Source organism: Pelodiscus sinensis, chromosome 10 (genome assembly GCF_049634645.1).
Source record: "Pelodiscus sinensis isolate JC-2024 chromosome 10, ASM4963464v1, whole genome shotgun sequence".
Classification (NCBI taxonomy): domain Eukaryota; kingdom Metazoa; phylum Chordata; order Testudines; family Trionychidae; genus Pelodiscus; species Pelodiscus sinensis.
In genome coordinates, this window is record NC_134720.1 from 55,845,770 (window position 1) to 55,873,750 (window position 27,981).

Consider the following 27,981-nt stretch of genomic DNA (forward strand, 5'->3'; position numbering starts at 1 on the left):
GAACTTACACCTCCCTGGGACTTAAACAACATCCTCACAAACCTCATAAGGCCTCTATTTGAACCTTTAGCCACTTGCTGTCTTCAAAAGAGTCACCGTGGCTTAACCACCATGTAAAAGAAGCAGTGAGGGACAAAAAGGCATCTTTTAAGAAGTGGAAGTGCAATCCTAGTGAGATAAATAGAAAGGAACATAAACACTGTCAAATCAAGTGTAAAAATGTAATAAGAAAAGCAAAAAAAGATTTTGAGGAACAGCTAGCCAAAAACTCACAGAGGGGTAACTAGTGGTGTCCCCCAAGGGTCAGTCCTGGGACCAGTCCTTTTCAACTTATTCATAAATGATCTGTAGAAAGGGGTAAGCAGTGAGGTAGTAAAGTTTGCAGATGATACAAAACTGTTTAGGATAGTCAAGACAGAAGCAGACTGTGAGGGACTCCAAAAAGATCTCACCAAACTGAGTGATTGGCCATTAAAATGGCAAATGAAATTTAATGTGGATAAGTGTAAAGTAATGCATATCGGGAAAAATAACCCCAACTATACGTACAGTATGATGGGGGCTAATTTGGCTACGACAAATCAGGAAAGAGATCTTGGAGTTATCGTGGATAGTTCTCTGAGAACTTCCACACAGTGTGCAGCGGTGGTCAAAAAGGCAAATAGGATACTAGGAATTATTAAGAAAGGGATAGAAAATAAGACCCAGAGTATCTTACTGCCCCTGTATAAAACTATGGTACACCCACATCTTGAATAGTACAGATGTGGTCTCCTCACCTCAAAAAAGATATTTTGGCCTTGGAAAGGGTTCAGAAAAGGGCAACTAAAATGATTAGGGGTTTGGAACGGGTCCCACATGAAGAGAGGTTAAAGCGACTGCGACTTTTCAGTTTAGAAAAGAGGAGACTGAGGGTGGATATGATAGAGTTATATAAAATCATGAGTGGTGTGGAGAGGACGGATAAAGAAAAGTTATTTATTAGTTCCCATAACAGAAGAACTAGAGGACACCAAATGAAATTAATGGGGAGCAGGTTTAAAACTAATAAAAGAAAGTTCTTCTTCACACAGCGTGTAGTCAACCTGTGGAACTCCTTGCCAGAGGAGGCTGTGAAGGCTAGGACTATAACAGAGTTTAAAGAGAAGCTAGATAATTTCATGGAGGTTAGGTCCATAAAAGGCTATTAGCCAGGGGACAGAAGTAGTGTCCCTGGCCTCTGTTTGTCAGAGGCTGGAGAAGGATGGCAGGAGACAAATCGCTGATCATTGTCTTTGGTCCACCCTCTCTGGGGCACCTGGTGCTGGCCACTGTTGGCAGACATGCTACTGGGCAAGATGGACCTTTGGTCTGACCCAGTTCGGCCGTTCTTATGTTCTCTATATAATTATGAAGGTGGCGTTCCTGGAAGTGTTTACCTCAGCTAGAGGGGTGGGAGAGATAGCAGGCCTCATGGCAGACATTACGCCTGCACTCCAAATTTCTACCAAAAGTGGCTTCTACCTTTCACATCAATGAGCCAATACATCTACCTGGCTTCTTTCCTAAGCCGCACAAGGACACCTTATGGACATCTCTCCATACACTCGGCGTTAAGCAAGCCCTCGCCTTTCACCACCACAGGACCAAACCTTTCTGTAAATCTCCCAGACTCTTTCAATCTATTGCTGAACACTCAAAAGGTGAAGCTATCTCATCTCAATGACTTTCCAAGTGGACCTCCTCTTGTGTATATACTTGCTACACAGTACATAACAAGCAGCCACCATACTGAGTAACAGCAAATTCCACCAGAGCTGCAGCAGCATCAACAGTATTCTTGAAAGATGTCCCATTGCAGGACATATAAGGGCAGCAATATGATCCTCTGAGCATACTTTTGGGAGACACTATGCCATTACAGCTGGTCCCATCCTGCAGCCATGGTGGGATGGGCTGTCCTCTGATCCATGACTCAGGCATGACTCTAAAGTCCACCTCCAAGGGGGCACTGCTCTATAGACAACTAGAGTGGAGCACCCACAGAAACAGCACTCGAAGAAGATGAAGTTACTTACCTTGTGCAGTAATGATGGTTCTTCGAGATGAGGCTGCCTAAGGGTGGTCTACTACCCTCTCTTCTTCTCTCTACTTTGGAGTCTCTACAACAGATTCCATGGAAGAGAAGAGATGGAAGGAGCCATACCGCAAGTGCAATCAATGAATGCAAACAGCACCATGAAGTGGCTACTGTGCAGGCATGGAGTGGCCAGGCACTGCTAAGAAAACTCTCCAATTGACAGTGCAAGGATGCACCCACCATCTCAAAGAACCATCATCATGGTACAAGGAACAGCTAGCCAAAAACTCAGAAAGAAATAACAAAATGTTTTTAAGTACATTAGAAGCAGGAAGCCTGCTAAAAAACCTGTGGGTCTCCTAGATGATCGAGCTATAAAAGGAGCAATCAAGGATGATAAAGCCATTGCGGAGAAACTAAATGATTTCTTTGCTTCAGTCTTCACGGCTGAGGATGTTGGGGAGATTCCTGAATCTGCACCGTCCTTTGTGGGTGATGAATCTGAGGAACTGTCCCAGATTGAAGTGTCATTAGAGGAGGTTTTGGAACAAATAGAAAAACTTAATGTTAACAAATCTCTGGGACCGGATGGCATTCATCCAAGGGTTCTAAAAGAACTCAAATGGGAAATTGCTGAGCTATTATCTGTGGTTTGTAACCTATCCTTTAAATCGGCTTCCGTACCTAATGACTGGAAGGTAGCCAACGTGACACCAATATTTAAAAAGGGCTCTAGAGGCGATCCTGGCAATTACAGACCGGTAAGTCTAACTTCAGTACCGGGCAAATTAGTCGAAACAATAGTGAAGAGTAAAATTGTGAAGCATGTAGAAGAACATAATTTGTTGGACAAAAGTGAACATGTTTTCTGTAAAGGGAAATCCTGTTTTACTAATCTATTAGAGTTCTTTGAAGGGGTTAACAAACATGCGGACAAGGGGGATCCAGTAGATATAGTATACTTGGATTTTCAGAAAGCCTTTGACAAGGTCCCTCACCAAAGGCTCTTGTGTAAATTACATGGCCACGGGATAAGAGGGAAGGTCCTTTCTTGGACTGAGAACTGCTTAAAAGACAGGAAACAAAGGGTAGGAATAAATGGTAAATTTTCAGATTGGAGAGGGGTAACTAGTGGTGTTCCCCAAGGGTCAGTCCTGGGACCCATCCTTTTCAACTTATTCATAAATGATCTGGAGAAAGGGGTAAGCAGTGAGGTAGTAAAGTTTGCGGATGATACAAAACTGTTTAGGATAGTCAAGACAGAAGCAGACTGTGAGGGACTCCAAGATGATCTCACCAAACGGAGTGATTGGGCAACAAAATGGCAAATGAAATTTAATGTGGATAAGTGTAAAGTAATGCACATCGGGAAAAATAACCCCAACTATATGTACAGTATGATGGGGGCTAATTTGGCTACGACAAATCAGGAAAGGCGACGAGGAGTCCTGTGGCACCTTATAGACTAACTGAAGTGTAGGAGCATAAGGGCTCCTACATGCATCTGACGAAGTGGGTCTTTGCCCATGAAAGCTTATGCTCCTACACTTCAGTTAGTGTATAAGGTGCCACAGGACTCCTCGCCGCTTTTGCAGATTCAGACTAACACGGCTACCCCTCTGATACTTGAAATCAGGAAAGAGATCTTGGAGTTATCGTGGACAGTTCTCTGAAAACTTTCACGCAGTGTGTAGTGGCGGTCAAAAAGGCAAATAGGATGCTAGGAATTATTAGGAAAGGGATAGAAAATAAGACCCAGAATATCTTACTGCCCCTGTATAAAACTATGGTACGCCCACATCTGGAATACTGTGTACAGATGTGGTCTCCTCACCTCAAAAAAGATATTTTGGCCTTGGAAAGGGTTCAGAAAAGGGCAACTAAAATGATTAGGGGTTTGGAACGGGTTCCATATGAGGAGAGGTTAAAGCGACTGGGACTTTTCAGTTTAGAAAAGAGGAGACTGAGGGGGGATACGATAGAGGTCTATAAAATCATGAGTGGTGTGGAGAGGGCCGATAAAGAAAAGTTATTTATTAGTTCCCTAAATAGAAGAACTAGAGGACACCAAATGAAATTAATGGGTAGCAAGTTCTTCTTTACACAGCGTGTAGTCAACCTGTGGAACTCCTTGCCAGAGGAGGCTGTGAAGGCTAGCACTATAACAGAGTTTAAAGAGAAGCTAGATAATTTCATGGAGGTTAGGTCCATACAAGGCTATTAGCCAGGGGATAAAATGGTGTCCTTGGCCTCTGTCTGTCAGAGGCTGGAGAGGGAGGACAGGAGACAAATCACTTGATCATTGTCTTCGGTCCACCCTCTCTGGGGCACCTGGTGCTGGCCACTGTCAGCAGACAGGATACTGGGCTAGACGGACCTTTGGTCTGACCCAGTACGGCTATTCTTTAGTGAGTGACTTCTTCCCATTCCAAGTGCAATGCGATCTTTTATTTCTTACTGTGCTCCCATCCTCCTCCACTTTGTCACCACCTGCCTCAAAACCTCCTTTCCTCCTCTTCTGTCACTGCCTGTGTGCATGACTTATTCTTCTCCCGGCAATGCTGCTGGAACCTTTTTTAGGGTGGGGGTGCTGAGCTCTGCCTCCCTCTTCTCCCGTTTTTGCACCCCTCTCAGCCCCAGGCAGGGGTCACAGCTAGAGCTGCCAACTCTCCTGGAGCAGACGGACTGGATGCAATTGCCACTAACGGCATCGAGTCCGAGCAAGTTTGCAACCCAGCCACAGCTTGCGGTGGTTGCAGAGCCCTGGGCCAGTGGATGGACCCACAGACAGTAAGCTTCAGAACCTGTGGGGATGGCAGTTGGCAGGACTCCAAGGGGAGCTGAAGCTGGCACAGCCAGCAATACCCCCGAGGGGCCATCTGAAGGCTGGAACAGGGGGCTGTTGGGAACCCAGAGCTGGCAGCAGGGCTGTCCCCTGGGCGCAGGCAAGCCTTGTAGAAAACCTGGGGGTGCTGCAGCACCCCCGACACTCCTCCCTCCTGTGCCTGTGTTTCCCTGTGTGTTGGGCCAACCCCCACAGATGTCATAAATTACAGAAATCTTGTATCCTTCCATTTTAAACAATTATTCATAATTCCAGGTCTTCCAACGTGTCCTGTGTCTCTGAAACTATAGGCTTTTCAGGGCAGAGAATCACTTGCTATTTATGTCTTATATTGCACCAAGCATAGTCAGCACCTATCCTACCAGTCATTAGCCTCTTCCTTGATCCTTATTCACAACATGAAGATAGCAAATAGTTCAGCATCTTCCTACACAAAGAACAAGTTAAAAATCACTTAGGAAAGTTAGATGTCAGCAAGTCACCAGGTCCTGATGAAATGCATCCCAGGATACTCAAGGAGCTGATAGAGGAGGTATCTGAGCCTTTAGCTATGATTTTTGAAAAATCATGGCAGACAGGGGAGATTCCAGAAGACTGGAAAAGGGCAAATATTGTGCCCATCTATAAAAAGGGGAATAAGAACAACCCAGGAAACTACAGACCAGTCAGTTTAACGTCTGTCCCAGGGAAGATAATGGAGCAGGTAATTAAGGAAATCATATGCAAACACTTGGAAGGTAATAAAGTGATAGGGAATAGCCAGCATGGGTTTGTGAAGAACAAGTCATGCCAAACTAATCTGATAGCTTTCTTTGATAGGATAACGAGCCTTGTGGATAAGGGAGAGGCGGTGGATGTCATATACCTAGACTTTAGTAAGGCATTTGATACGGTCTCGCATGATATTCTTATTGATAAACTAGGCAAATAAAACTTAGATAGGGCCACGATAAGGTGGGTGCATAATTAGCTGGATAACCATAGTCAGAGAGTTGTTGTTAACGGTTCTAAATCCTGCTGGAAAGGGATAACAAGTGGAGTTCCTCAAGGGTCTGTTTTGGGACCCGTACTATTCAATATCTTCATCAATGATGTAGGTATTGAGATAGAGAGTACGCTTATTAAGTTTGCAGATGATACCAAACTGGGTGGGGTTGCAACTTCTTTGGAGGATAGGAACATAATTCAAAATGACCTTACAAGTTAGAGAAATGGTCAGATGTAAACAGGATGAGGTTTAATAAAGAGAAATGCAAAGTGCTCCACTTAGGAAGGAACAATCAGTTCCATACATACAAGATGGGAAGCGACTGTCTAGGAAGGAGCATGGCGGAAAGGGATCTAGGGGTCATAGTGGACCACAAGTTGAATATGAGTCAACAGTGTGATTCTGTTGCAAAAAAAGCAAATATGATTCTAGGTTGTATCAACAGGTGTGTTGTAAGCAAAACTCGTGAAGTCATTCTGCCGCTCTACTCTGCACTAGTTAGGCCTCAGCTGGAGTACTGTGTCCAGTTCTGGGCGCCACATTTCAAGAAAGATGTGGAGAAATTGGAAAGGGTACAGAGAAGAGCGACGAGAATGATTAAAGGTTTAGAGAACATGACCTATGAAGCCAGGCTTCATGAACTGGGCTTGTTTAGTTTGGAAAAAAGAAGATTAAGGGGGGACATGATAGCGGTTTTCAAATATCTAAAAGGGTGTCACAAGGAGGAAGGAGAAAATTTTTTCCTCTTGGTTTCTGAGGACAGGACAAGGAGTAATGGGCTTAAAGTGCAGCAGGGGAGGTTTAGATTGGACATTAGGAAAAAATTCCTAACTGTCAGAGTGGTCAAATATTGGAATAAATTGCCAAGGGAGGTGGTGGAATCTCCCTCTCTGGAGATATTTAAGAACAGGTTAGATAGACATCTGTCAGGGATGGTGTAGACGGAGCGTGGTCCTGCCTTGAGGGCGGGGGGCTGGACTCGATGACCTCTTGAGGTCCCTTCCAGTCCTATTATTCTATGATTCTATGATTACTACTGGGACATCTTTGGGACACCTCGATGCATATGTCTACTGTGTAATTATTCCATAATTACGATTAAGAGTGTATAAGTGCAATCTGATTTTTGATAGGTGTTTGGCTGAAGGAGCTGGAGATGTTGCTTTCGTGAAGCACAGCACAGTGTCTGAAAACACAGATGGTAAGTAATGCAAAGTGTCATCTCTCATTTGAAAGTCTAGCTGTAGTCTCTAAAGTGTTGCTAATCTGCTGACCCCAAACATAAGAGCAAATTCATATGTTCAGAATTTATCTGATGCCAGAAATAAAGGTGAAATGAAGCAAGAACAGCTTGTGAACACAAGAAAAAGAAATATGTCCCCAGAATAGCCTTTTTTAAATCAACTGGTGATTTCAGCAAAAAGTGAAGAGACACATGTAATTGCTGTCTGAAAGCAGAGATTTACCTGAACCAAAATCCTGGCTCCAAACCATCCTGGGCTTTGAACTGTTTTAAAAGTTGGATACAAATAATAGTGGATTATGCTCCTCTCTGTTGAGGAATCTCAGTAGAAACAGGCAGAAAGGAGCTTGTTTATGGCACCACTAATCAATGCCACCTCCCCTATACCCATGGCACCTATGTACTAGACCTGTGAGTACATGCCACTCAGATATCAGGACCCCACTTTTCAAGTCTAGGGGAGCACTGTTTATTAGAGGGCACCTGGATTTTAGGACCGTCTCAGCACAGCTATGGTCCCCAGCTTAATTCCAAGCTGCCTGAATGCTGTTCTGCTTTATGTTCTGCTGCCAACAATCTCCTAGGGCTACATCTGAAGTGAAAGGAATAGCTTCAACAAGAATATCTTTCCCCCACCATGCATTAAGAAATACAAGGTAACTGGGGCTCATGTGATTAGGTGCCTTCAAAATAGTGTGGTTGGATGGGCAATGCAGAGTCAGACAGAAGCATCAGCAGCTCCCAGTGTATTTTGAAAGCCATTTCATGACTATTCTCTATTTGATTTCAGGCCAGACTCCTTCCTCATGGGCACAAGAGCTTCGCTCCAGGGACTTCCAGCTTCTCTGTCGTGATGGCAGCACAGCTGAGATTACAGACTGGAGGAAATGCCACCTGGCCCGAGTCCCAGCTCACGCTGTTGTTGTCAGACCTGACACTGATGGGTCACTCATCTTCCAGATGCTTAAGCAGGGGCAGGTGGATATATTTTTTGTCGTCTGTTGTACTGGCTTTTAAAGTTGTCCCCTCCCACCTGGCTTGATCCTGTGGGATGCTCAGAAGCTTCAGCTGAGTGGGAATTAAATGAGAGTGGAGGCCACTCAAAATCTGGGAAGATCAGGCCCAGAGATGGATGGGGCTTGTGGTCTCTCAACACTTTCTTTGCCCCTAAATAACAAGAGACATTGAACAAGACTTGAACTTCTTGAAGGGCAGTTGTTCGTGCCTTGTGAAGGTACAAGTGAGAGAGTGCCCTAAATGCCAAGATTCCCAATTATGTGGATCTTTTCATCTCAGTCTTAAACATGACATAGACTGTAGCCTGATGGACACCTACAACTTAGTTTGAGCCTGCAATTCACTCAGGACTGTGTAAAAATTCATACCCTGAGCATGGTAATTAGAACAACCTAACCATGGGTGTAGAAGTGGCTATATTGATGAAAAGACTCTTCCATCAACTGGACTACTGCCTCTCAGAGATCTGGACAACTTGCATCAGTGGAAAAGCCCCTTCTATGGATGTAGGAACCATCTACTCCATGGCACCACACTGGCATAGCAGCAGCCCTCTAGCTGCATTGCAGTAGCATAGACATAGGTCCTGTCTACAACACAAAGATTGAATCAGCATAGCCATGTTGGTTTACCAATGCTGGCATAACCCATCATGGACCTGCAGCCAATGCCAACTGAAGAGGCTTTTCCATCACTGTGGACATGTCACCTCCCTGAAGGGCAGTAAGCAGATCAATGGAAGCATTGCCAGTCAACAAAGCTACATTTCCACTGAGTGTTTGTCGTCAGTCAAGGGTGTGGATTTTTTCCATACACCTCACTGAAGAATTAATGACAAGCTGACTTGAAAAGTTCAGGCCAAGCATCAGGGAAAAGTGTGTTTACCTTATAGACTCTTACTCTTTCCTTAATGTTACAGCAAAGATTTCAGATGTTTGATTCTGCGGCTTACAATGCAAAGAACCTTCTCTTCAAAGACACCACCACAGACTTGGTTCCAATCACAGATCAGAGCTACCAGGCATGGCTGGGTGATGAGTATATGCATGCAATGCAAGGCTTGAGCTGCGATCCTAGCAGTAAGTTGGGCCTTTGGATTTACTTCTGTAATCACAAGTAGAGGTGCTGATACAAGAGAGCTCATTGTTTGCATCCTGACTTCCTGGAGAATGCATGGAGCACAAAGATCCAAACATCACACTGGAGTGGGAGAGTAGACCAGTTTGAATTTGAGAACATGAAACACTGCTTCAGGGGTCCAGTTATGATGGTATAGAAGAAGCAGGGGTATCTATGCTGAGCAAACTAATACAGATATGATTCCTCAATCCACAGGGCAAGCCCAGAAAGCAGAATTCTGATCACTACCTTCAGTACAAAGACCCAGAGGGAGACCAAAGGGACAGGTCTCCTGAACTTTAGATTGATACTGTGTTCAATTATATTCCATCCCTGAGCCTAAGACAGAATGCACAATGGTTACAAGTGGGGTAGCACAGATGTGCAGTTTTGTATTATGTTAAATGCCTTGTAGTTTCCAAGTCCTGAAATATGCACAAGTGATGAGATTTCATGATTTTTTTCCTATTCTGTCTTGATTCTTGCAGCATGCCCCTCTTGATGGTACCTGAACACCTGATGCAATTTTCCTTCCCCACATGGATGATTGTAGCCTCTGTGTTGGATCACAGATTGACATTACAACTCCCCAAACTGCAGTTTGGAGCCAGCGGAGCTCCATTGCAAACTGCAAGAAATGTAGAACTACCTTGTCAATAGGAGCAGTGAGGTTTTAGCTTGGTAAATTGGTATTGTTGCTTAAAATGACTCCCTCATTTACAGCTTCACCTTTTCTTTTTCCTCTACCACTTAGGGGTTGTTCTGTTTAGCTTTGATATGCTGAGTGCCCACATTTCAGTCAGTTAAGTATAATGCAGCAGAAACGGGTGAAACATACAGCACCAAATCCTGCTGTACCTTAGGTAAACAAATCGGATGAGTTTCTCATTGTTTTAATGGGAACTTTAGGGCTTGGTGGGATCTTTAATACATTTCCAGAGCTCAGGTGTTCTGCGGCAGTGAGCTGAGCCCTTTGCACGTGTGTGTCTCACCTTTCCGTTCTTTTCCTTCTGCTCAATGGCTGGCCAGGGAACCGGTTCAGCTCCTTGGCTAATTTGGAACAGCCAGGGCCAAATAGGGAATTCTAAGATGTGGGCACACCAACATGGGTCCACTAGAGCCATGCCCCAAGACCATGGCTCAGTCGCTCTTCATGATGGCATGTTTCAGAGTAAGAGGAATGAGGTGCTCACTATGGAAGCCATTGCTCTAGCACACTTTGGTCAGCATTAGTTACATGAAGGCTTGTCAGGCTTTTCTTTGCATCCATTGATCATAGAAATTTTTGTAATGAGAGCTGAGATTCTGATTCCATCATCTGACTTTAGGAACGAGGGTCCTCGCCATAGGCCTCATCAGCCTACACCTTAATCCAGATGGAACAAGCAGCCTCAGGACTGCTCTAAATTGTGCTTGTTTGTAACCCTTATATCATCCTGGGATCTCTAGACTGATGTGTACTCTGACCATTCACTGCCCCATCCACAGTTTCTCTCTTACACTGGGGAGGCAGGGAATGGGTGGTATAGAGCTGGCTTCTATAGAGAGAGAGAGGAAGAAGGTGGTTACAGCATCAGCAGAGGGGTTGGCTTCAAGTCCTATACTGGTCTGCTATGGAATTCCTGTGTGATCTTGGGCAAGATGCCTATCTTCTCTGTGCTTCTGTGCCCATCTGTTAAATATTACAGCAGTTTCCTGCCTTGCAGTGATGTGAGGAAAATACATGAACAATTATAGGGTGCTCAGATACTAGAGTAATGAGGGCCATACAAGTACCTAAGATGAATGGTGTACAAAAGTTCCCCAGCGTAGGGAAACCTGCCCATTTAAAGTTCTTTCACAGTGTTAGAGCAGTACACAGTGCCATAGAGGGACCATAGCTCTTAACCTCTGACCAGGAACACTGGAACAGGGTCAGCTGGGTCCCATGTCCCGTCATCTTTTACTATCCATAACGGTGAGCTAGGATGTGGAAGTGGAGATGGAGAGGAGCAAGCAGGGGGCAGTGGGATCTTGGATGAAGGGACTAGATGGGGAATGGCACTTCAAGGGAAGGGGCAAGTGTCAGTGCAGTGTGCTCAATAAGGCGATCTGGAAATGTGACTCTCTCTCACACTTTTAGGAACCTTCCGCCACCCTTGCCTTAGACTATAATAGAGAATATTCTTAAAATCTCTGTACTAGACAATGAGCCTTCTTGGCAGCCTGGACCGCATGATACCATGTTTGCTTTTACTGCTCAGAACCCTGAATATCTGCAATAATGGAGGATTTGCCTACAGAATTTGTCTGCTTTGGTGGTTTTCCAGAAGCAGTTGACCTTGAGAAAGCATTGCATGTGTCTGTTCAGGTTGGTCTATGAGATTGCACTCTGGATAGGTCTTCACAGCTAGGGATGTACAGACAGCACAACAGCAGCAGGACTCATTTATCCTTTGTGAATGGATTTGTGGTATAGTCAGTAGTTCCTTCCATGGCTGCTGTGCCTAGCACAGTAGTTACGAAGACCTGTGCAGTACGATTAAGCAGCACAGGCACCTGTTTCTTCATTTGGGAGTGTTGAGGGGCAGGCCCCTTCAATGGCCCAAAAGCCCCCAAAATCTGGGTCAGTGCCCCCTTTGCATAGGGCAAACACGGGCCGTAGGCCCAGTTCCTCTCAAGTGTCCCTCTACCAGGGTACCTACAGCCTTCCAGCCTAATTCATAGCACAGTTCCCTCTATCAGGATATATACGGCCCTGCAGGCCTACTTCCAAAGCACAGTTCCCTCTATCAGAGTATATACAGCCATGCAGGAGTAGTTCCAAAGTACAGTTCCCCCTATCGGTATATACAGCCCTGCGGGCCTAGTCCCAGACACGCTCCCCTCTCAGGGAGGCCTAGTCCATAGGGAAGCCTCCCAAACTGCTAATTGTGAGGCGGGGGGGAATGTAGGGGGACCTGGGCCCTCCCGTGCCACTGGGTCCCAGCCCAGAGCCCTGCTGGCAGTGGAGAGTTTCACTGCGTGCTCAGCGGGGATTCCCGACGAAGGGCACTGAGCTTCCGGAGGACAATCCTCCACCCTGGGCCACTTCCAATACCAGGAGGAGGATGCTGGACAAGGGGGTTCTCTGCGACTGTGGGGCCTACTTCTGTTCTTCCCTAGTGTCACACATCCGGGCAGAGTTCCTCTGGACGGTGTCCACTGGCTCCATCGACAGCTTTGAGGAGCAGTGAGCACTGTCCGGAGTTCTCTGCTCGGAGTCCCTGTCTGGTTCCCTCATTTTAAACCTGTGACCAGACACCCTTGACCCTGTTTTGTTATTATTTGTCCCCCGACATTAGTTGCTGCTTCTGGGGCAACCATGGATGCAGCTACCGGGTGTGCTGCTCTGGAGGCGAGGCAGCTGTTGTGGCTGCTGTTGCTCAGGAGTTTGGGCCTGAGCTCCTTCCCCTGTGGCAGCCAGCCCCAATTGAATGGCTCCCTGGGCTTTTATACCTGGTCTCCCTTGCAAGCATGTCCTGCAGGGCCCTTTCAGCCAGATGGGGCAGGGCAACTCCCTAAGGGCTGCGTCTACACTGGCATGATTTCATGCAAGAACTCTTTTGTGGAAGAGAGCATCTACACTGGCATGTGCTTTTGCGCAAGAGCATCCGTGCCAGTGTAGACGCTCTCTTGCGCAAGAAAGCTCTGGTGGCCATTTTAACCATAGGGCTTTCTTGCACAAGAAATTCATGTTGCCTGTCTACACTGGCCTCTTGCGCAAGAACAATTGTGCAAGGCGCTTATTCCTGAGCGTGAGCATCATAGTTCTTGCGCAAGAAGCACTGATTTTATACATTAGAACGTCCGTGTTCTTGTGCAAGAACTCAGTGTAGACAGGCAGCCCCTGCTGTTCAGTTCATGGTGGAGGGGGGAGGACAAGAGGTAGGTAGCCACACCCCGTCACAGGGAGCTAGTGAGAACCATCAGGTCTGTTTGTGTCAAAAATATCAGTAAAGAATTGTCTTTATGTTCATTCCACCCCAGCTCTGTTTATTCTGTACTATGAGGTTTGCTACAGTTGTGTTAATTTCTAAGTGTGCATTTTTAATCAGGTGAGGGGAATATGTTGTTGATAATGAACAGACTATATACATGTTTACATGTAATTCTTATCATTTTCTTTCAAATTGAATGCAGGGTTACCAGAAAGCCTGCGATGGTGTGTTGTGCTCAGTGAGGAGACCTGGAAATGTGGTGAAATGGCTGTTGCCTTTAAAAAAAAGAACTTGAAACCAGAGATCCAGTGTATTTCAGCCAAGACAACACAACAGTGTATGGAAATGATCCAGGTGGGCTTTTTACTGTGCTTTGCATGAACCATACAGGTTCTTGACCATGACTGTACTGTAATGCTTTAGCTAATGTGTGCATGTACAACTGTCCTGTGCTGGAGAAGGTCAGAACTATTCAGTCATGTGACATTGGCTCTATACATAAGCAGTAGGCACTGGCTAGTAAATCTAGGAGATTGTCAGACTTGTGGTCAAGACCTGAGATTTTGGAGTGACAATCTCATGCAACTGTGTCCAGAGCTATACCTGTTTTTGGTTTCTTCACCCCTAATAATGCTTATAAATACCTTCCACATCAGTTTTCCCAAAATATTTTTAAGATAAATACCTAAACAATAAGGCTGGCAAACAATTGTCTTTCTATCCTCCAAAAGGTAGTGTGGTGCATTGAGAGAAAGAACCTTTAACAGAGATTAATAGCTGCCTTTCAAATGCTCACTTGCTGACATCAGGTAAAGGTGTTCACAAACAATTTTGTCCGGCTTTATCCAGCTCGTTCTTTTTTTTTTCCTTCACCATTATCTTTGTTATGGAATGTAGATTACTGGCAGATCTTCTGTCAGTAAGTAGATGAATGTTATCATTTACCAATCAATAAACTTCTTGTTAAATCTGGCCTAGTGCCACATTGTAAAATGAATCATCTTCTGTAAGTGGCCACAATGGCTGGATCCCGTGTGCTTTCAAGCCAAGTGGATCTTGGGAGAGCTGCTCTATAATCCAGAATTAGTTTCTGAAATTTCCTGAGTCCCCCAGTTGCTTATACATCGCCCTGTCCAAGTTCTGTTTAGACTAGGAGCATTTTGGGCATCCTTGAGCTAACCCCTTTGAGATCAACATGGCAGGACAGCAAAGAACAGAAACTTTGCAAAAAATGTCTGAACTACAGTACAAGATTTCAGGAACAATTTACATAGTGGGACTGCTAAGAGCCATTGACCCAAACTGCAAATCCTATACAGAATGGAAACCACTTCCAGACAGGGATGCAACTGCAACCCTGGTTCCAGCAGTCCTGTCACAGTGACCTGACTCTTCAAGCACTTGAGAGTTACAGGGTTTTTAAATAACACAAGTTCTGAGGCACATCCTCTCTAGTCTGGGTTCACTTTGTCTGTAGAGTCCATAGCTTGTTGATATTCCTACACTCCTCTCCTGAAGTCCTGGTTACATGTGGCAATGGTTGGCTCCCTATACAGAGCAGAATCTGCTCTTAAACAGATCCTCCATTTTTGTGGCATCTTTTCAAACCATGACATTCCAAAGCCACCCAGTGTGCTTGCTTCACCTTCTTTCACCCTGCAGGCCTCTGTATAAATTCCATTGCTCCATGAGAATGGGCCTGTAGTTGAGAGTCAAAGTCAACAGATGTTTAACTCTGATAGTTCTATGGTGACCCTTCAGCAAAGTATCAAATGCCTTTCCTGAGCAGGGTGGCTGTCTGGGATATCACATAACAGACTACCCCATGGTAGATCCAGACTAACACAGCCAAAATCTTAGTACAAGTACAGAACAGTCTTCACAATTCGATAGTTATATCCCACCCCATAACACTTATAAATAGCAATGCAGTTGTGATTTGTGAGAGCTATGTCGTCACTATTGCCAGAGCATCTCAGGGATATAAATCTTACATAAGGGTTACAAAATTTGCAAAAATGTGTACAAGAAAAAAATTAAGAAATATATTTAGTGTAAGAGTTATGGGAAAAACTCGAATATCTGAGTTTTATTCCTAGTATTACTGTGAAGTTCTGAATAATTCTGAGGTGCAGAAAAGTGATAGCTCTGAAGTCCTAGGTGGCTTTAGATGTTACAGTATCATGTGTCCATAGCATCCTTTATCAGCTGAAATCTACAGGTGCCTCTTATAAACTAGGTTAGTTATGTATTCACTTTGTATGAAAAGATCGGTCTGCTTCCTTCATCCATTATTAAATTGCAGCTACCCTGACTATGGCCTCTGTGCTGCTTTGAAGCATATTCAATTACACACAGAAATTCAATGAAACTATCCCTGGGGCAGAATTTATTGTACAATTAAATAAGTAATAGTGGCCTCTATGTAATTTCTTCAGAAATCTGAGGCTGAATTTGAATTCAGTCTTGTTATATTTGTTCACTTTAGAGGAAATTTCTAAAACATCAATAGCAAAACTGAGGCCCATCGTGTCCCATTCCTGTTGAGATTGAGCCATGTCCCAGGACCCAATAATACAGATACAGGTGTGTCTTTATAGCATAGTTACTGTGAGTTGTAATTCAAGTGTTACCCCTAACTCGACTCCTGACCACACACAAAATTCCCAGCTCAAGCTAAGTGGTGCTTTCAACTTGAACTAGCTGGTTCAAGGGAGAAGGGATTGGAGCTCTTCAGTTGTCCAGAGCAGAGGGGATGCAACAGCCTGAGTCACAACAACTCAGCAGCACCTAATCCAATTGCTGTGTGTAACTCAGTGCAGGTTTGAAGTATGGTCATTATCACGTGAGCTAAGCTAGCTGGAGCACAGTGACTCGAGTGCATTATCTGAAGATACCAGTGCAGTAGCTCTTTGTCTTCCCAGTTAATTCTCATTGCCATGTCAGAACACAGGGCTGTTTTGAGCTCTCTGTGTTCCACTACCTATGGGGCTGGATCCTACCATTCGAACATGGCCAGGACCAGCAGTGGGAAAATGGAAGAGGAATGCCATGGAGAGGAGGAGTTGCTGGCAAAAAGGATATGGGGCTTGTTGAAACTCACTCTAGCAAAAATCATAATCTGACTGGGCCTTCCAAGGTATGTCTGCTTGACCAAAAAAAGCGCTGCAGTGAGTCTGAGTCCAGGGCAACTACAGGATGATAGCACTACTGCACTAAAACAGGTTCACAGATATTCTCATTTGAGCTCTGAAGTTTAGCTAGGCAGATGAGATTCAGAACCCTAGCTTCAGGCTCAGCCCAAACATCTACACAGCTGTTTTTAGTGCCATAGCATGTTCCCCGCAAGCTTAAGTGTATAGACCTGGGCTCTGAGACTCACCACTGTGGCAGGTTTTGCCCTGTAAATATTCCTTCAGTAGCCAAAAGCCTTTCTACCAAAGTATCACCAATGAGTCTAGAGATCCAACCTTCTTTACTCCCTAACACTGGCCAGTCTCCTAAGAGCTGAATCTATTACTGTTGAGATTGCATGTCTGCATTTTTGCATCTGAATCTTGTTTGGTTATTAGATTTTATTCTGCAATGTGTAGGTCAGATTTGACAGAAAAATGACTTTGGCTATCCACAACTAGCTGAAGAATCTGCTTAAAATTTATTGGTCTGTGGAGCAGGACTAGGAGTGTTATCTTTACAGGGCCAGGACTCATTGTAGGGGTGATGGAGGATGAGGCCGCTGATATACCTTCTGGAGTCTTGCTTTGAGAGGTGCTTAAACTAGATGGCTGTGTCTAGACTGGCATGATTTTGCGCAAATACTTTTAATGGAAAAGTTTTTCCATTAAAAGTATTTGCACAAGAGAGCGTCTACACTGGCATGTGCCTTTGCACAAAAGATTTGCCTTTGCGCAAAAGCATCCGTGCCAGTGTAGATGCTCTCTTGAGCAAGAAAGCTCCGATGGCCATTTTAGCCATAGGGCTTTCTTGCGCAAGAAATTAACTTGGCTGTCTACACTGGCCCTCTTGCGCAAGAGGGCTTATCCCTGAGCGGGAGTGTCGAAGTATTTGTGCAAGAACCACTGATTTTGTACAGTATAAAGTCAGTGTTCTTGCGCAAATACTCATGGCCAGTGTAGACAGGCGGCAAGATTTTGCACAAAAGCGGCCACTTTTGCGCAAAATCTTGCCAGTCTAGACGCACCCTAGATGTGTGTCATCTCTGTATCTAGGAAGGATTTTTTTTTTCACACAACTCATGAATGTTATTTCCTTTCAGAGAAAAGAAAGTGATGTTGTAAGTGTGGATGGAGCTGATATTTACATAGCTGGGAAGATGTATGGCCTTGTGCCAGCTGCTGGAGAAAGTTATTCTGGTAAGAAGAGCAGAGAACATAGGGTTTCTGTTTTCCATGCTGTTTGAAAACACTCCAGAAACATAGTTTGAGGTCAGTGGACCTGTATGGAAAATCATTTTTCAGACAGAAGCTAAATAATATATTTGATCCAATAAACCCCACACCTTGGACTTAAGTGACTCAATGTTGATAGAACTGGGGTGCTCTGTTAAGCTGTTGACTGAGATAATTAGATAGGAGTGAGTCACTGACCATGGACTTGAATAATATCCGTCTCCTTTCAGACCAATTAGGACATCTTACAATATGCTGTCAGAATAAAACATGAAGTTTTGCACAATTAGATGCATTGTAAAAGTTTCAGAGGGGCAGCTGTTAGTTTGTAACTGAAAAAACTTAAAAAACAGTGAATAGTCCCACATCACCATAGAGATAAACAAAAAATACAGATAGTATCATGAGTTTCCATGGGCACAACCCACTTCTTCAGATAAAACTGTTCTGTAAAAGGTTTGTCTCTCTGATCTTCTGGTATTAGTCATTGGTGGAGGCAGGGTACAGGATTGCGTAGACAAGTGATCTGCACTATGGTGCTGTTTCCAACTTTGTAACTGTAGTTATTCAAGAAGGGCCGGTCAAGATTTACTACCGAGGTGTCCTCACAGGTCTCTGGTTCCGTTGATGATGATAACCCGAAGTCTGCTTGCATGTTTGCTCAGTGATGTGTGCTGTGTCGACTTGTGCACTTAGTCTCCACAGCAGATCCCAAGAGAGCCCCCAAAGACCACAAAGCAGATAAGGATTAAAGGTGCCAGGCCAGGTTTATTGTAGAGCGAAGTACAGTAATAGTTGTCAGTAGATTCTATTGAACCATTACGCATATGTCCTTGCCATAATGGAACAACTCAATCAATGGGAGGTCCCACTGCCCCCTAGGTCATTCAAAGACTGCACCCCCAAGACACTCCCTTATATACAGGTACAACAAATCACACCTCACTGCTGATGTATCAGGTTGCCACCCTCTGACGTTGTCAGGTTACCACCCTCTGATGCTACTTAGTGTCAGCCGATGGTCAGGGGTGTGTGTGTGTGTGTGTGTGTGTGTGTGTGTGTGTGTGTGTGTGTGTGTGTGTGTGTGTGTGTGTGTGTGTGTGTGTGTGTGTTAGTTACACCCGAGTCTTCAACTGCTGGGACACAAGGTCCTGTCGCAGCGGGCAGCCTAGAGAAGGCTGACGGGCACCCCAAGAAGTTTAAGGTCCGTATCTTTGACCGCTAGGACCGGGGTCCCTTCATAGCGGGCAGCCTACAGGCTGAGAGATGCCCCAGAGTTTACAGGGAGAGCTTATTACACCTCAGATTTTGACTGCTAGGATACATGATCCCTTCGCAGCGGGCAGCCTAGGGAAGGCTGAGAGATGCCCCACAGATCTGTCCTCTGGAAGCGACACAATCCAAACACCCCAGATCTCCCTGTATCTGTCCCTTATGACCGGCTGGAGTTCTTTTAAATTGTGCTTGGTTCTGTTACAGCAACTGAAGGAGTCAGGTTAAAGCTTAAACAGTTACAGGTTTTTTAAAGAAGCTTATAAATCATATGGTTACAATGGCTATTGCTCTCTTTCGTAACTGCTAGCAAATATAGATCTTAAAAATGGTTACAAAGAAAATAAAAATAGAAAATAGAAATAATGGTACCAAGTGACAGTTTAATCTTTAAAGAGCTCTAAATCTATGTGTACACTTAAGACAAAGGACCACATCCAGGTACAATTTTTACCCCTTCTGTGCCTCTCGACTCCAGCGTATCAGGCCAGGGCCGGTCCCTCAATTCCTAGGAAAGACGAATACGAGGTGGGCGTCCCCGTGGAACCTCGGGAGGCTAATCACCTAACCCGACCAGCAGATAGATGGTAGATTGACACTCAGAGTAAGTGTGCTGCTGGACCCATCTTTATACCCATAGCGGCCCGTATCCTCTTTCTTATCTAAGATGCCAAATTGTGTTGACCCGTCTTTGTGACGCCAGTTCTTACAAGGGAGTTTCAACTTAATTTACACTTGCAAGAGAGATAACTAAATTGTGAGTACTGGCCATTCTTTACTGGGCGGGAGCTTCCTCCCCCCGGACGAGTGTGTGCGTATCAATATAGGTTTCAGTCAAGGGCACTCCTTGGCAGCCTCTTGGTCAGCGATTGGCGTATCTCTGTTTACAGCCATCCAGGGTCACAGCAGCCAGCATATCCGGGCCTCCTGTCAAGGCTTCAAAGACTGTGCTGATTTTACTGCTCTGTGTACCCTGTATGCTTCCAAGCAAGCAAAGATGGATGTTCTAGGTGGGGGTTCCTGTCTGGCTACACTTAGATACCACCCATCACCCTGTACCTCATGGTTTGATTAGATCATCTCTATCCATCATGCTGTCATGCTGGCCTACGAAAGCTCATCATCTAATAAACCATCTTGTTAGTCTTTAAAGTGCTACATAGACCTGTATTTTGTTTCAGCTGTCATTCTAGACCTGTTTCTGAACCTGAGTCAGTATCTGTGAGGAGTGGGTACCAAGGTCTTTTTTTAATGAGCTAGTGATATCATGTGCTTTCCACTTATGACCAGTACCAATTATTGTTCTGAAGTCAGTACCCAGCACCAATTAGTGTTTTGCACTCTCGGCCCTGTTCATGCCAAGTTCTGTGAGCTGGGGCCTGCCTCTTGTTCACAGCTTAGCTTTGCTTTCTTAGCCATGTTTTATCCATTGTTAGCTAGGCCTCAGGCCTCAGCCCAGGCCTGTGCTGCATTGGCTTATGTTTTAGGCCTTCATCTTACTACAGTAACATGTTTGTCATATTTATTGAGATTATGATGATAATAGAGCTTTGGCATTTTATAACACAGTATTAACTCTTTATGAATTAAGGATATAACTTGGGAGCCTTACAATTCAACTATAATCTTGCTTGACCATGAAAAGTCCTATGCTATTAAAGAGTGATCTTGTTAAAATCATAGGGACCTGGGCATTGCCATACCAAATCAGACTAAGGGATCATCTAGTCCAGTAGCAGGGGTAGCCATGTTAGACTGTAACTTAAAAAACAATAAGTCCTGTGGCACCTTAAAGATTTTGTGAGAGAGTCATTTCATCTGATGAGTTGGAGTGTTCTCTTAGGGTACGTCTACACTACAGCACTAATTCGAACTAACTTAATTCGAATTAGTTAATTCGAACTAAGGTAATTCGAACTAGTGCATCTAGACCTAAAAACTAGTTCGAATTAGCATTTTGCTAATTTGAACTATCATGTCCACATTGAGTGGACCCTGAACCGGGGTTAAGGCTGGCCAGAACCAGTGCCGGCAGGGCATCAGATTAGGACTTAGAGCGTGGAGCTGCTGTCTCAGGCTAGCCGAGGGCTGTACTTAAAGGGACCCGACCCCCACCCTGGACAGACAGTTCTCAGGGGCTCCCCGCTCACTTGTCTAATTCGATGAGGGACAGCAAAGCAGTCCTAGCTTGGAGTGCCCTGAATGCCCATACTCGGCACATCACAGCACTCAGCCATCAGCCCAGCTGCACTTGCCACAGGCTGCCATCCGGGGGAGGGTCAGTCGAGGGGCTGCAGGAGAGCTTCCACCCCAAGGAGCCCGCAGAGCCGTACCCCATTCCTCTCTCACCTCCTTCCACTTACCCCTCCCTATTCCCCCTTTCTGATGTACAAAATAAAGGACACGTGTGTTCAAAAATAGAAACTCTTTATTGAACAAAACTCGGGGAGACTGGGAAAAGGAGGTGGGAGAGGGGAAGAGAGAGGGTGGGAGAGGGGAGGGCAACTAAAATGATCAGGGGTTTGGAACAGGTCCCATATGAAGAGAGGCTAAAGAGACTGGGACTTTTCAGCTTAGAAAAGAGGAGACGGAGGGGGCATATGACAGAGGTCTATACAAGCATGAGTGGTGTGGAGAGGGTGCATAAAGAAAAGTTCTTCATTAGTTCCCATAATAGAAGGACTAGAGGACACCAAATGAAATGAATGGGTAGCAGGCTTCAAACTAATAACAGAAAGTTGTTCTTCACAAAGCAAATAGTAAACCTGTGGAACTCCTTGCTGCAGGAGGCTGTGAAGGCTAGAACTAGAACAGAGTTTAAAGAGAAGTGAGATAAAGTCATGGAAGCTTGGTCCATGGAATGGTATTAGCCAGGGGGTAGAAATGGTGTCCCTGGCCTCTGTTTGTGGAAGGCTGGAGATAGATGGCATGAGACAAATGGCTTGGTCATTGTCTTCGGTCCATCCCCTCCAGGGTACCTAGTGTTGGCCGATGTCAGCAGACAGGCTACTGGGCTAGATGGACCTTTGGTCTGACCCAGTACGGCCATTCTAAGCTCAGGGCTCAGGGTCGGGGGTCTCAGTGGACCACCTTGATTTTCATGCAAAGCTGCTCCTGGGTGGCCAGGCTGGCAGCTATCCTGCCCTAGATGGCCACTTTCCTGTGCCTAGTGCGGAGGTCGTGGATGAGATCCACGATGTCTGCACTAGACCAGGCGGGCGCCCGCCTCTTGCAGACCTGGGCAGGCTCCTGGGAGCCGCCAGCCTGGTCCCGGGAAGAGGCGGAGGGCTGGGTGGCAGCGGGTGGCTGGCTCGAGCCGTGCCAGGTGCAGGGTCTGCTGGCTGGGTACTGGCAGGCTTGCACCTGGCACGGGCACCGTAGCCAGCCCGTGCCCTTTTAAGGGCTCCGGGGCTGGGAGGGGGGCAGAAGAGTTTCCCTGGTGGTGCCCAGAGTGGCCACCAGGGAAAGCTGGGGAGGGCTTTCCTAGTTCGAATTAAGTGCTCCACTAGTTCGAATTAAGTTCGAACTAGAGGTTCGCATGCGTAGGGAAAAGTTTAGCTAGTCCATCAGAATTTATTGTTTTCCTTGTTTGGGGATGTGGAAATAATGTCTGAGCTTGTTAAGTGGTTTTTTTCCCCCCTTTTGTAACTCGGTCTTCAGCCCAAGGACTTTCCCTGAGTATCTATATCAAATGGTGGCTCTGTCCATCTAGTCAATTTACTATGCTTGCAACTGTAGCTCTGTTTTGATAATAAAAGTTTGGGTTTTTTTTCTAATTAACTGGTTTTGGTTGATTTTTGTGACTGGAAGGTCTGTCTGGGTGTATCTGCATGCCTGACTGAGAGGTCAGCTACCACAGACTGCAGCTTATTTTTCTCTTTTTTTTTTTCAAGATCTTTGGGGGGAAAAGAGCTTGGGGTACCCCTGGGGTTGGTTTCAAGTGTCCACCCCTGTTTGTGGGTTCAAAAGCACTTGTTGGTGACAGTGGATTCCCCAAAATCTGGGGATTAGGATTTGGGGGGGAGTTGTACCAGAGCCTGTAGAGATAAGATTTTGGAGTGCTCTTGCGGGGGCCCAACTCCTGCATTCGTTGTGCCAGAGTGAGGAACAGCTTTGACAGTACCCAAATGGAGGATTTTTGCAAAATGAATGGAGGCAAAAATGGGTAGGGAGTAATATCTAAAAACTAAAATGTATAGAAATATTTTCATGACCTTTGAAAAAGCAATTTAGCCCTATCTTTATACTAAGTCAGCAGTAAAGACAGCTATAGAAATGAATAGCTCAACATGAAAGTCAGATTGTTAATGTGAAACAGCTAATTAAGAATTGCTCGTTATAATGAAAAGAGCAAAAATGACTTTCCACATTTCATAGTCTGAAATTGCTGCTGCAGTTTCCTTCATGTAGGATGAACTAGAGATTTAGCAGCAAATGCACTTCAATGGTTCTGATATATTAATTGGGTTTTCATGAAGCAATAAGGATACTCAGGAAAAAAATAATAATTCTTTTTTTCTTCCTGACAAGGTGATGACAACAGCAACATGTACTATGCTGTGGCATTAGTGAAACGGAACACTTCCAATGCTTTTACCATCAATGACTTGAAAGGGAAAAAGTCTTGCCACACAGGATATGGGAGAATGGCTGGATGGAACATCCCTATTGGCATTCTAATTAAACGAGGTTTTATTAGGCCCACAGACTGTAATATTCCTCAAGGTAAGGGCTCCGCACATCAGAAGAGACAGTGACAGTTAGGTTGTGCCTTTTTTATTCAGGAAAGAAAAATCCCACGAGAAGTTCCATAGCTCAGTGTTATACTGATTTGTTTCATATTGGCATTAAATTCTTATCTTGATGCCAGAGAACTTAGGTCTGTTACACTTGGGAAGACTCCTGGGAAGAGTCATGGGAGTGATGCGCGTAAACCTCTGTGCAACACATTGAGAAATTGCCTTGGTAGGGTAGAAGAATCTTTTCTTTCTGTTTCATCTTATGGTTAACTCACTGCAAAACAATATGGGCCCAATCCTACAGTCCTTTCTCTCCTGAAAGCAGTCCTTAGAGAAGCAATGTCATAAACTCTATATGTAAGCAGGGGAAGGGTCCTACTATTTGAGGGAAACTTTCCTGGCTTCTACATGGTCCCAGTAAAATGGGCTAGTAAAAGGATTGGAGTCCCTGCTCCCACTTCCTTTACTCAGAGGCCTCCGAGATCTTGAGGGCTTCCCTTCCACTCTCCTGTGTGGCCGAGTCCCTGTAACCGCAACAGGATTCCTGAGGCACAACCCCCACTCTTGTTGTGGTCATCTAGGGCAGGACCTGGGGGTTCCCACTTCAGGGTGCTTTCTTCACACACTGGATGCTTCCCTGACCCACGGATCAGAACATACAGTTCAAATCAAATCTCTGGGGTGTCAGGCCAGGTCACAGTCTTTTCCTAGGAGGTCCCAGGCTTCCTCCTCAGGCCTTGGCTGCTGCAAGTCAGACACTTGCTCTGAGTAGCAGGATCCTGCTCCCCAGTGTCAGTCCTATCGCTAGCCTGGCCTGCCTGGCCTGTTCGGGGTCTCTATCCAGGGTCCCCTCTCACTTTCCATTGCTGGTCCCTCCCCCATCCTCCCAGCTCCAGGCTGCTTCAGGCCCAGCGCCATTCTCTGCTGCGCTACCTCCAGCTCCTGGGCTGCTTCCCTTGTCCCTCTGGCTCTGTGGCTGCAGCCCTGCTCCCAGAAGGGCCCTGCTGTTGGGCTGTGTCTCTGGTTCTTTGGCTGGCATAGCCCCTCTCCCCAGCTCAGCCTCGCTCTGAACCAGGCAACGCCAGCTCACACAAAGGACAGCGCTCTCCACAGCCTCCTCACTCCTGCATTAACCTGCCTATCTGCCAGTCAATCAGGCTAACCATAGAGTGCTAGCCTCTTCTCATTGTTCCTGGGGGCTGTCAGTCCCAGGGTCTTGATTTCTCAGAGATCCGCCCCCTCCCTTTTGCTACTGGGAGCAAACCAACCAGTACCCCTACTGAGCCTTAGTAAGGGGCCAACCATCCCCTTATATGTACTTCAGTGTGCACCTCTGGGAATAATTGATGTCAATGGGACTATTTGTGTAAGTAAGGCTTGCAGGATTTGGCTCTTAGTTTGGTATGGAAGTCCTGAATGAAGAATAAATGTGGAGTCAAAATCTGTGCAACTCACTAAAGACAATATGATGAAACAGAAGTTACTGGAATTCAATGGAGAATTTGTCCCACAGTTCTGGTGCATTTTCCAACCAAAAATGGACATGTGGGCCAAATATTTGAAAAGTTTAGCTTAATTGTGTGCACAGATTGTGCATGGGCCAAATCCTGAAAAATTCCTATTTCATCAAGTCCTTATGGGTATGTCTACACTTGCAGTCTATTTTGGAATAGGGCTGCAAATGCAGGCATTCGGAATTGCAAATCAAGCCCGGGATTTAAATATCCCGTGCTTGATTTGCATCTTCCTGACCGGGCGCCATTTTTTGAAATGTACAAGCCCGGAATAACTGCCCGTGTCTACACGTGGCAGTGAAATGGGCGTTCGAAATAAAGCCCTATTTCGAACTACCTGTTAAACCTCATTGCAGGAGGAATAACAGGTAGTTTGAAATAGGGCTTTATTTCCAACGCCCGTTTCACTGCCGCATGTAGACGCAGACAGTTATTCCGGGCTTTTAAATTTCAAAAATGGCACCTGGCCAGGAAGATGCAAATCAAGCAGGGGATAGTTAAATCCCGGGCTTGATTTGCAATTCCGAATGCCTACATTTGCAGCCCTATTCTGAAATAGGCTACAAGTGTAGACATACCCTATCAGATTAAACAAGGTTTGCAGACTTTGAGCTCAGAATTCCTGGAGTAGCATTTTACCTCTGCAATTGCATTATTAATCAAGAATATGAATGCAAATGAATGAACAAAGAAGTGTGCACTGTGCATGTCTGGTATTATGCATATTCTTCTTGAAGTGTGCAAGTGCATTTTCAACACAGGGAACAATTTTGCACTGAGTTCATTGATTTGCATGTTTTAACAAAATGGACATGCAAAATCTGAAAACAACTTGCTGAAGTGTCTATTGTAATCAAATCTCAGAGGTTTAGCTGTGTTAGTCTGTAATGTTAAAAACAACGAGCAGTCCTGTGGCACCTTAAAGACTAACAAATATATAAGGTCATGAGCTTTCGTGGGCAAACCCCACTTTTCATTTGAAGAAGTGGCTCTTTCCCACAAAAGTTCATGATACTATCTATATATATTGGTTAGTCTCTAAGGTGCCACAGGACTGCTCATTTTTATTGTAATCAAAGCCATTTGTGCCCTTGTTAACCAACTGTAAGCTTAGTGTGTACTTCTGGAAAATCTCTCCAACTTCTCCTTCAGATTATCTCACTGGCTAACAATGTAGACAGCATTTTGAAGATGTTTTGAAAGAGGTAATTAGTCATTCCCTTTAAGAACCATGTAATGTACATGTCGCTGGCTTTTTAGTGAAACCAGAATTGTCATGTCATTAAATGCTACTGTTAAGTTGTTTTGTGAAGGGCTGACACTCATCTCTTTATGCTTTGTGTTGGGACAATGTTCTCTTTCCAGCTGTGAGTGACTTTTTCTCTGCTAGCTGTGTGCCTGCGGCCAAGATGGCCAATTACCCAACAAAACTCTGTGAGCTCTGTGTTGGAGATAACAGTGGAAACCATAAATGTGATGCAAGTACCCAGGAACGTTATTATAGCTACAGTGGAGCCTTCAGGTAATGAACAAACAATCATTGTGCAGCATGGATGCTTATTTTGCGATCACTGATAAGGCATTATTCTGCAGTCTTGGTTAACAAAAGTTGTTTGTTTTTGTTGCAGCTGTGAGTGGCATTTTCCTCATGGTTATCATAAGTTGAAGATGTTGTATTTAATTGTAGCCATGTCAATCCCAGGATATTAGAGAGGCACGATGTGTGAAGTTCAATAAAATATATTACTTCAATCACCTTGTCTCTTTAGAAGCTTCAGGGAGTAGCAGAGTTAGTCTGTTACAGGAAAAAAAACAAATGGTCTGGTAGCACTTTACAGACTAACAAAACATGGAGATAGTATCATGAACTTTCGTGGGCACAGTCCACTTCTAAGCTCATAACTCCGGTTATCTGAAGAAGTGGGCTGTGCCCACGAAAGCTCATGATACCATCTATGTGTTTTGTTAGACTATAAAGTGCTCAGACCATTTGTTGTTTTTTTCTTGTCTTTTTAATAAGTTTAACATGGCACTTGTCCCATGAACATCTCCCAGAAGCCCAGCAATAAAAATGTACCCAGCCCCCTCTGTGATATCTCATGCTCTCTAAAGCAATTAAAAGCCCAGATTGACGCATTGATCTGTTGGCCCTTTGAGAAGGTCACAGCTGCTGGACTGCATTGGGAGCTTGGGGTGCTAAATGCTGCTGCCTGTCTCCTAACTCTCCACAGTTGCACTCGGCTTCCCCCTCCTCCCACCACAAACAGCCTGCCACTGCTGCAGCACCTTCCCAATCCTGTCTCTGTGCCACCTTAATTGACCTAGAGCAACCAGGTGACCTACAAACAGTTCCCTGTCTCTCTTCTACAATGACATTCCTCCCCTTCAGTGGGGGAGCACCGATGGTTGGTAGCCAATTTCCAGCTGCTATACCACTCCTACAAGGGGAGGCAGGCCAGTGGCAAAAAACCAGAATGTGGGGTGCTCCCCATTCCTGACCTAACAGGACTTTGTCAGGAAGGCTGTGCACAGCTTACAGTTCCTTTTTGCATGCTCTTCCTCTTCTAAAGGGTTTGAAGATTTTGCTGTCATTTCAGATAGACTGTGTAGACAAATGGTTATAAACTGGCCATCGACAAGTTTAGGTTTGAAATTAGGCAAAGCTTTCTAGCGATCGGAGGAATGAAGTTCTGGGGCAGCCTTCCAAAGGGGAGGAGTGGAGACAAAAATCCTAGCTGGCATCAAGATTGCATTTTATAAGTTTCTCAAGGGGATGGCATGATGAGACTGTACATGATATATTGCTGATCTGAGACT

The 27,981-nt window shown here is 45.1% G+C and overlaps 1 protein-coding gene across 2 annotated transcripts in view; it reads left to right on the forward strand.

Annotated features, from left to right (window-relative positions):
- Positions 1–27,981, forward strand: part of MELTF (melanotransferrin) — a 61,815-nt gene that overhangs the window by 24,641 nt on the left and 9,193 nt on the right. For both annotated transcript variants that reach the window (XM_006129846.4, XM_025188106.2), the window contains 7 exons: positions 7,026–7,093; positions 7,926–8,113; positions 9,072–9,231; positions 13,433–13,584; positions 17,507–17,603; positions 23,442–23,636; positions 26,530–26,686. In XM_006129846.4, the coding sequence (XP_006129908.2) occupies positions 7,026–7,093; positions 7,926–8,113; positions 9,072–9,231; positions 13,433–13,584; positions 17,507–17,603; positions 23,442–23,636; positions 26,530–26,686 (1,017 nt within the window). The remainder of the gene's footprint in view (positions 1–7,025; positions 7,094–7,925; positions 8,114–9,071; positions 9,232–13,432; positions 13,585–17,506; positions 17,604–23,441; positions 23,637–26,529; positions 26,687–27,981) is intronic.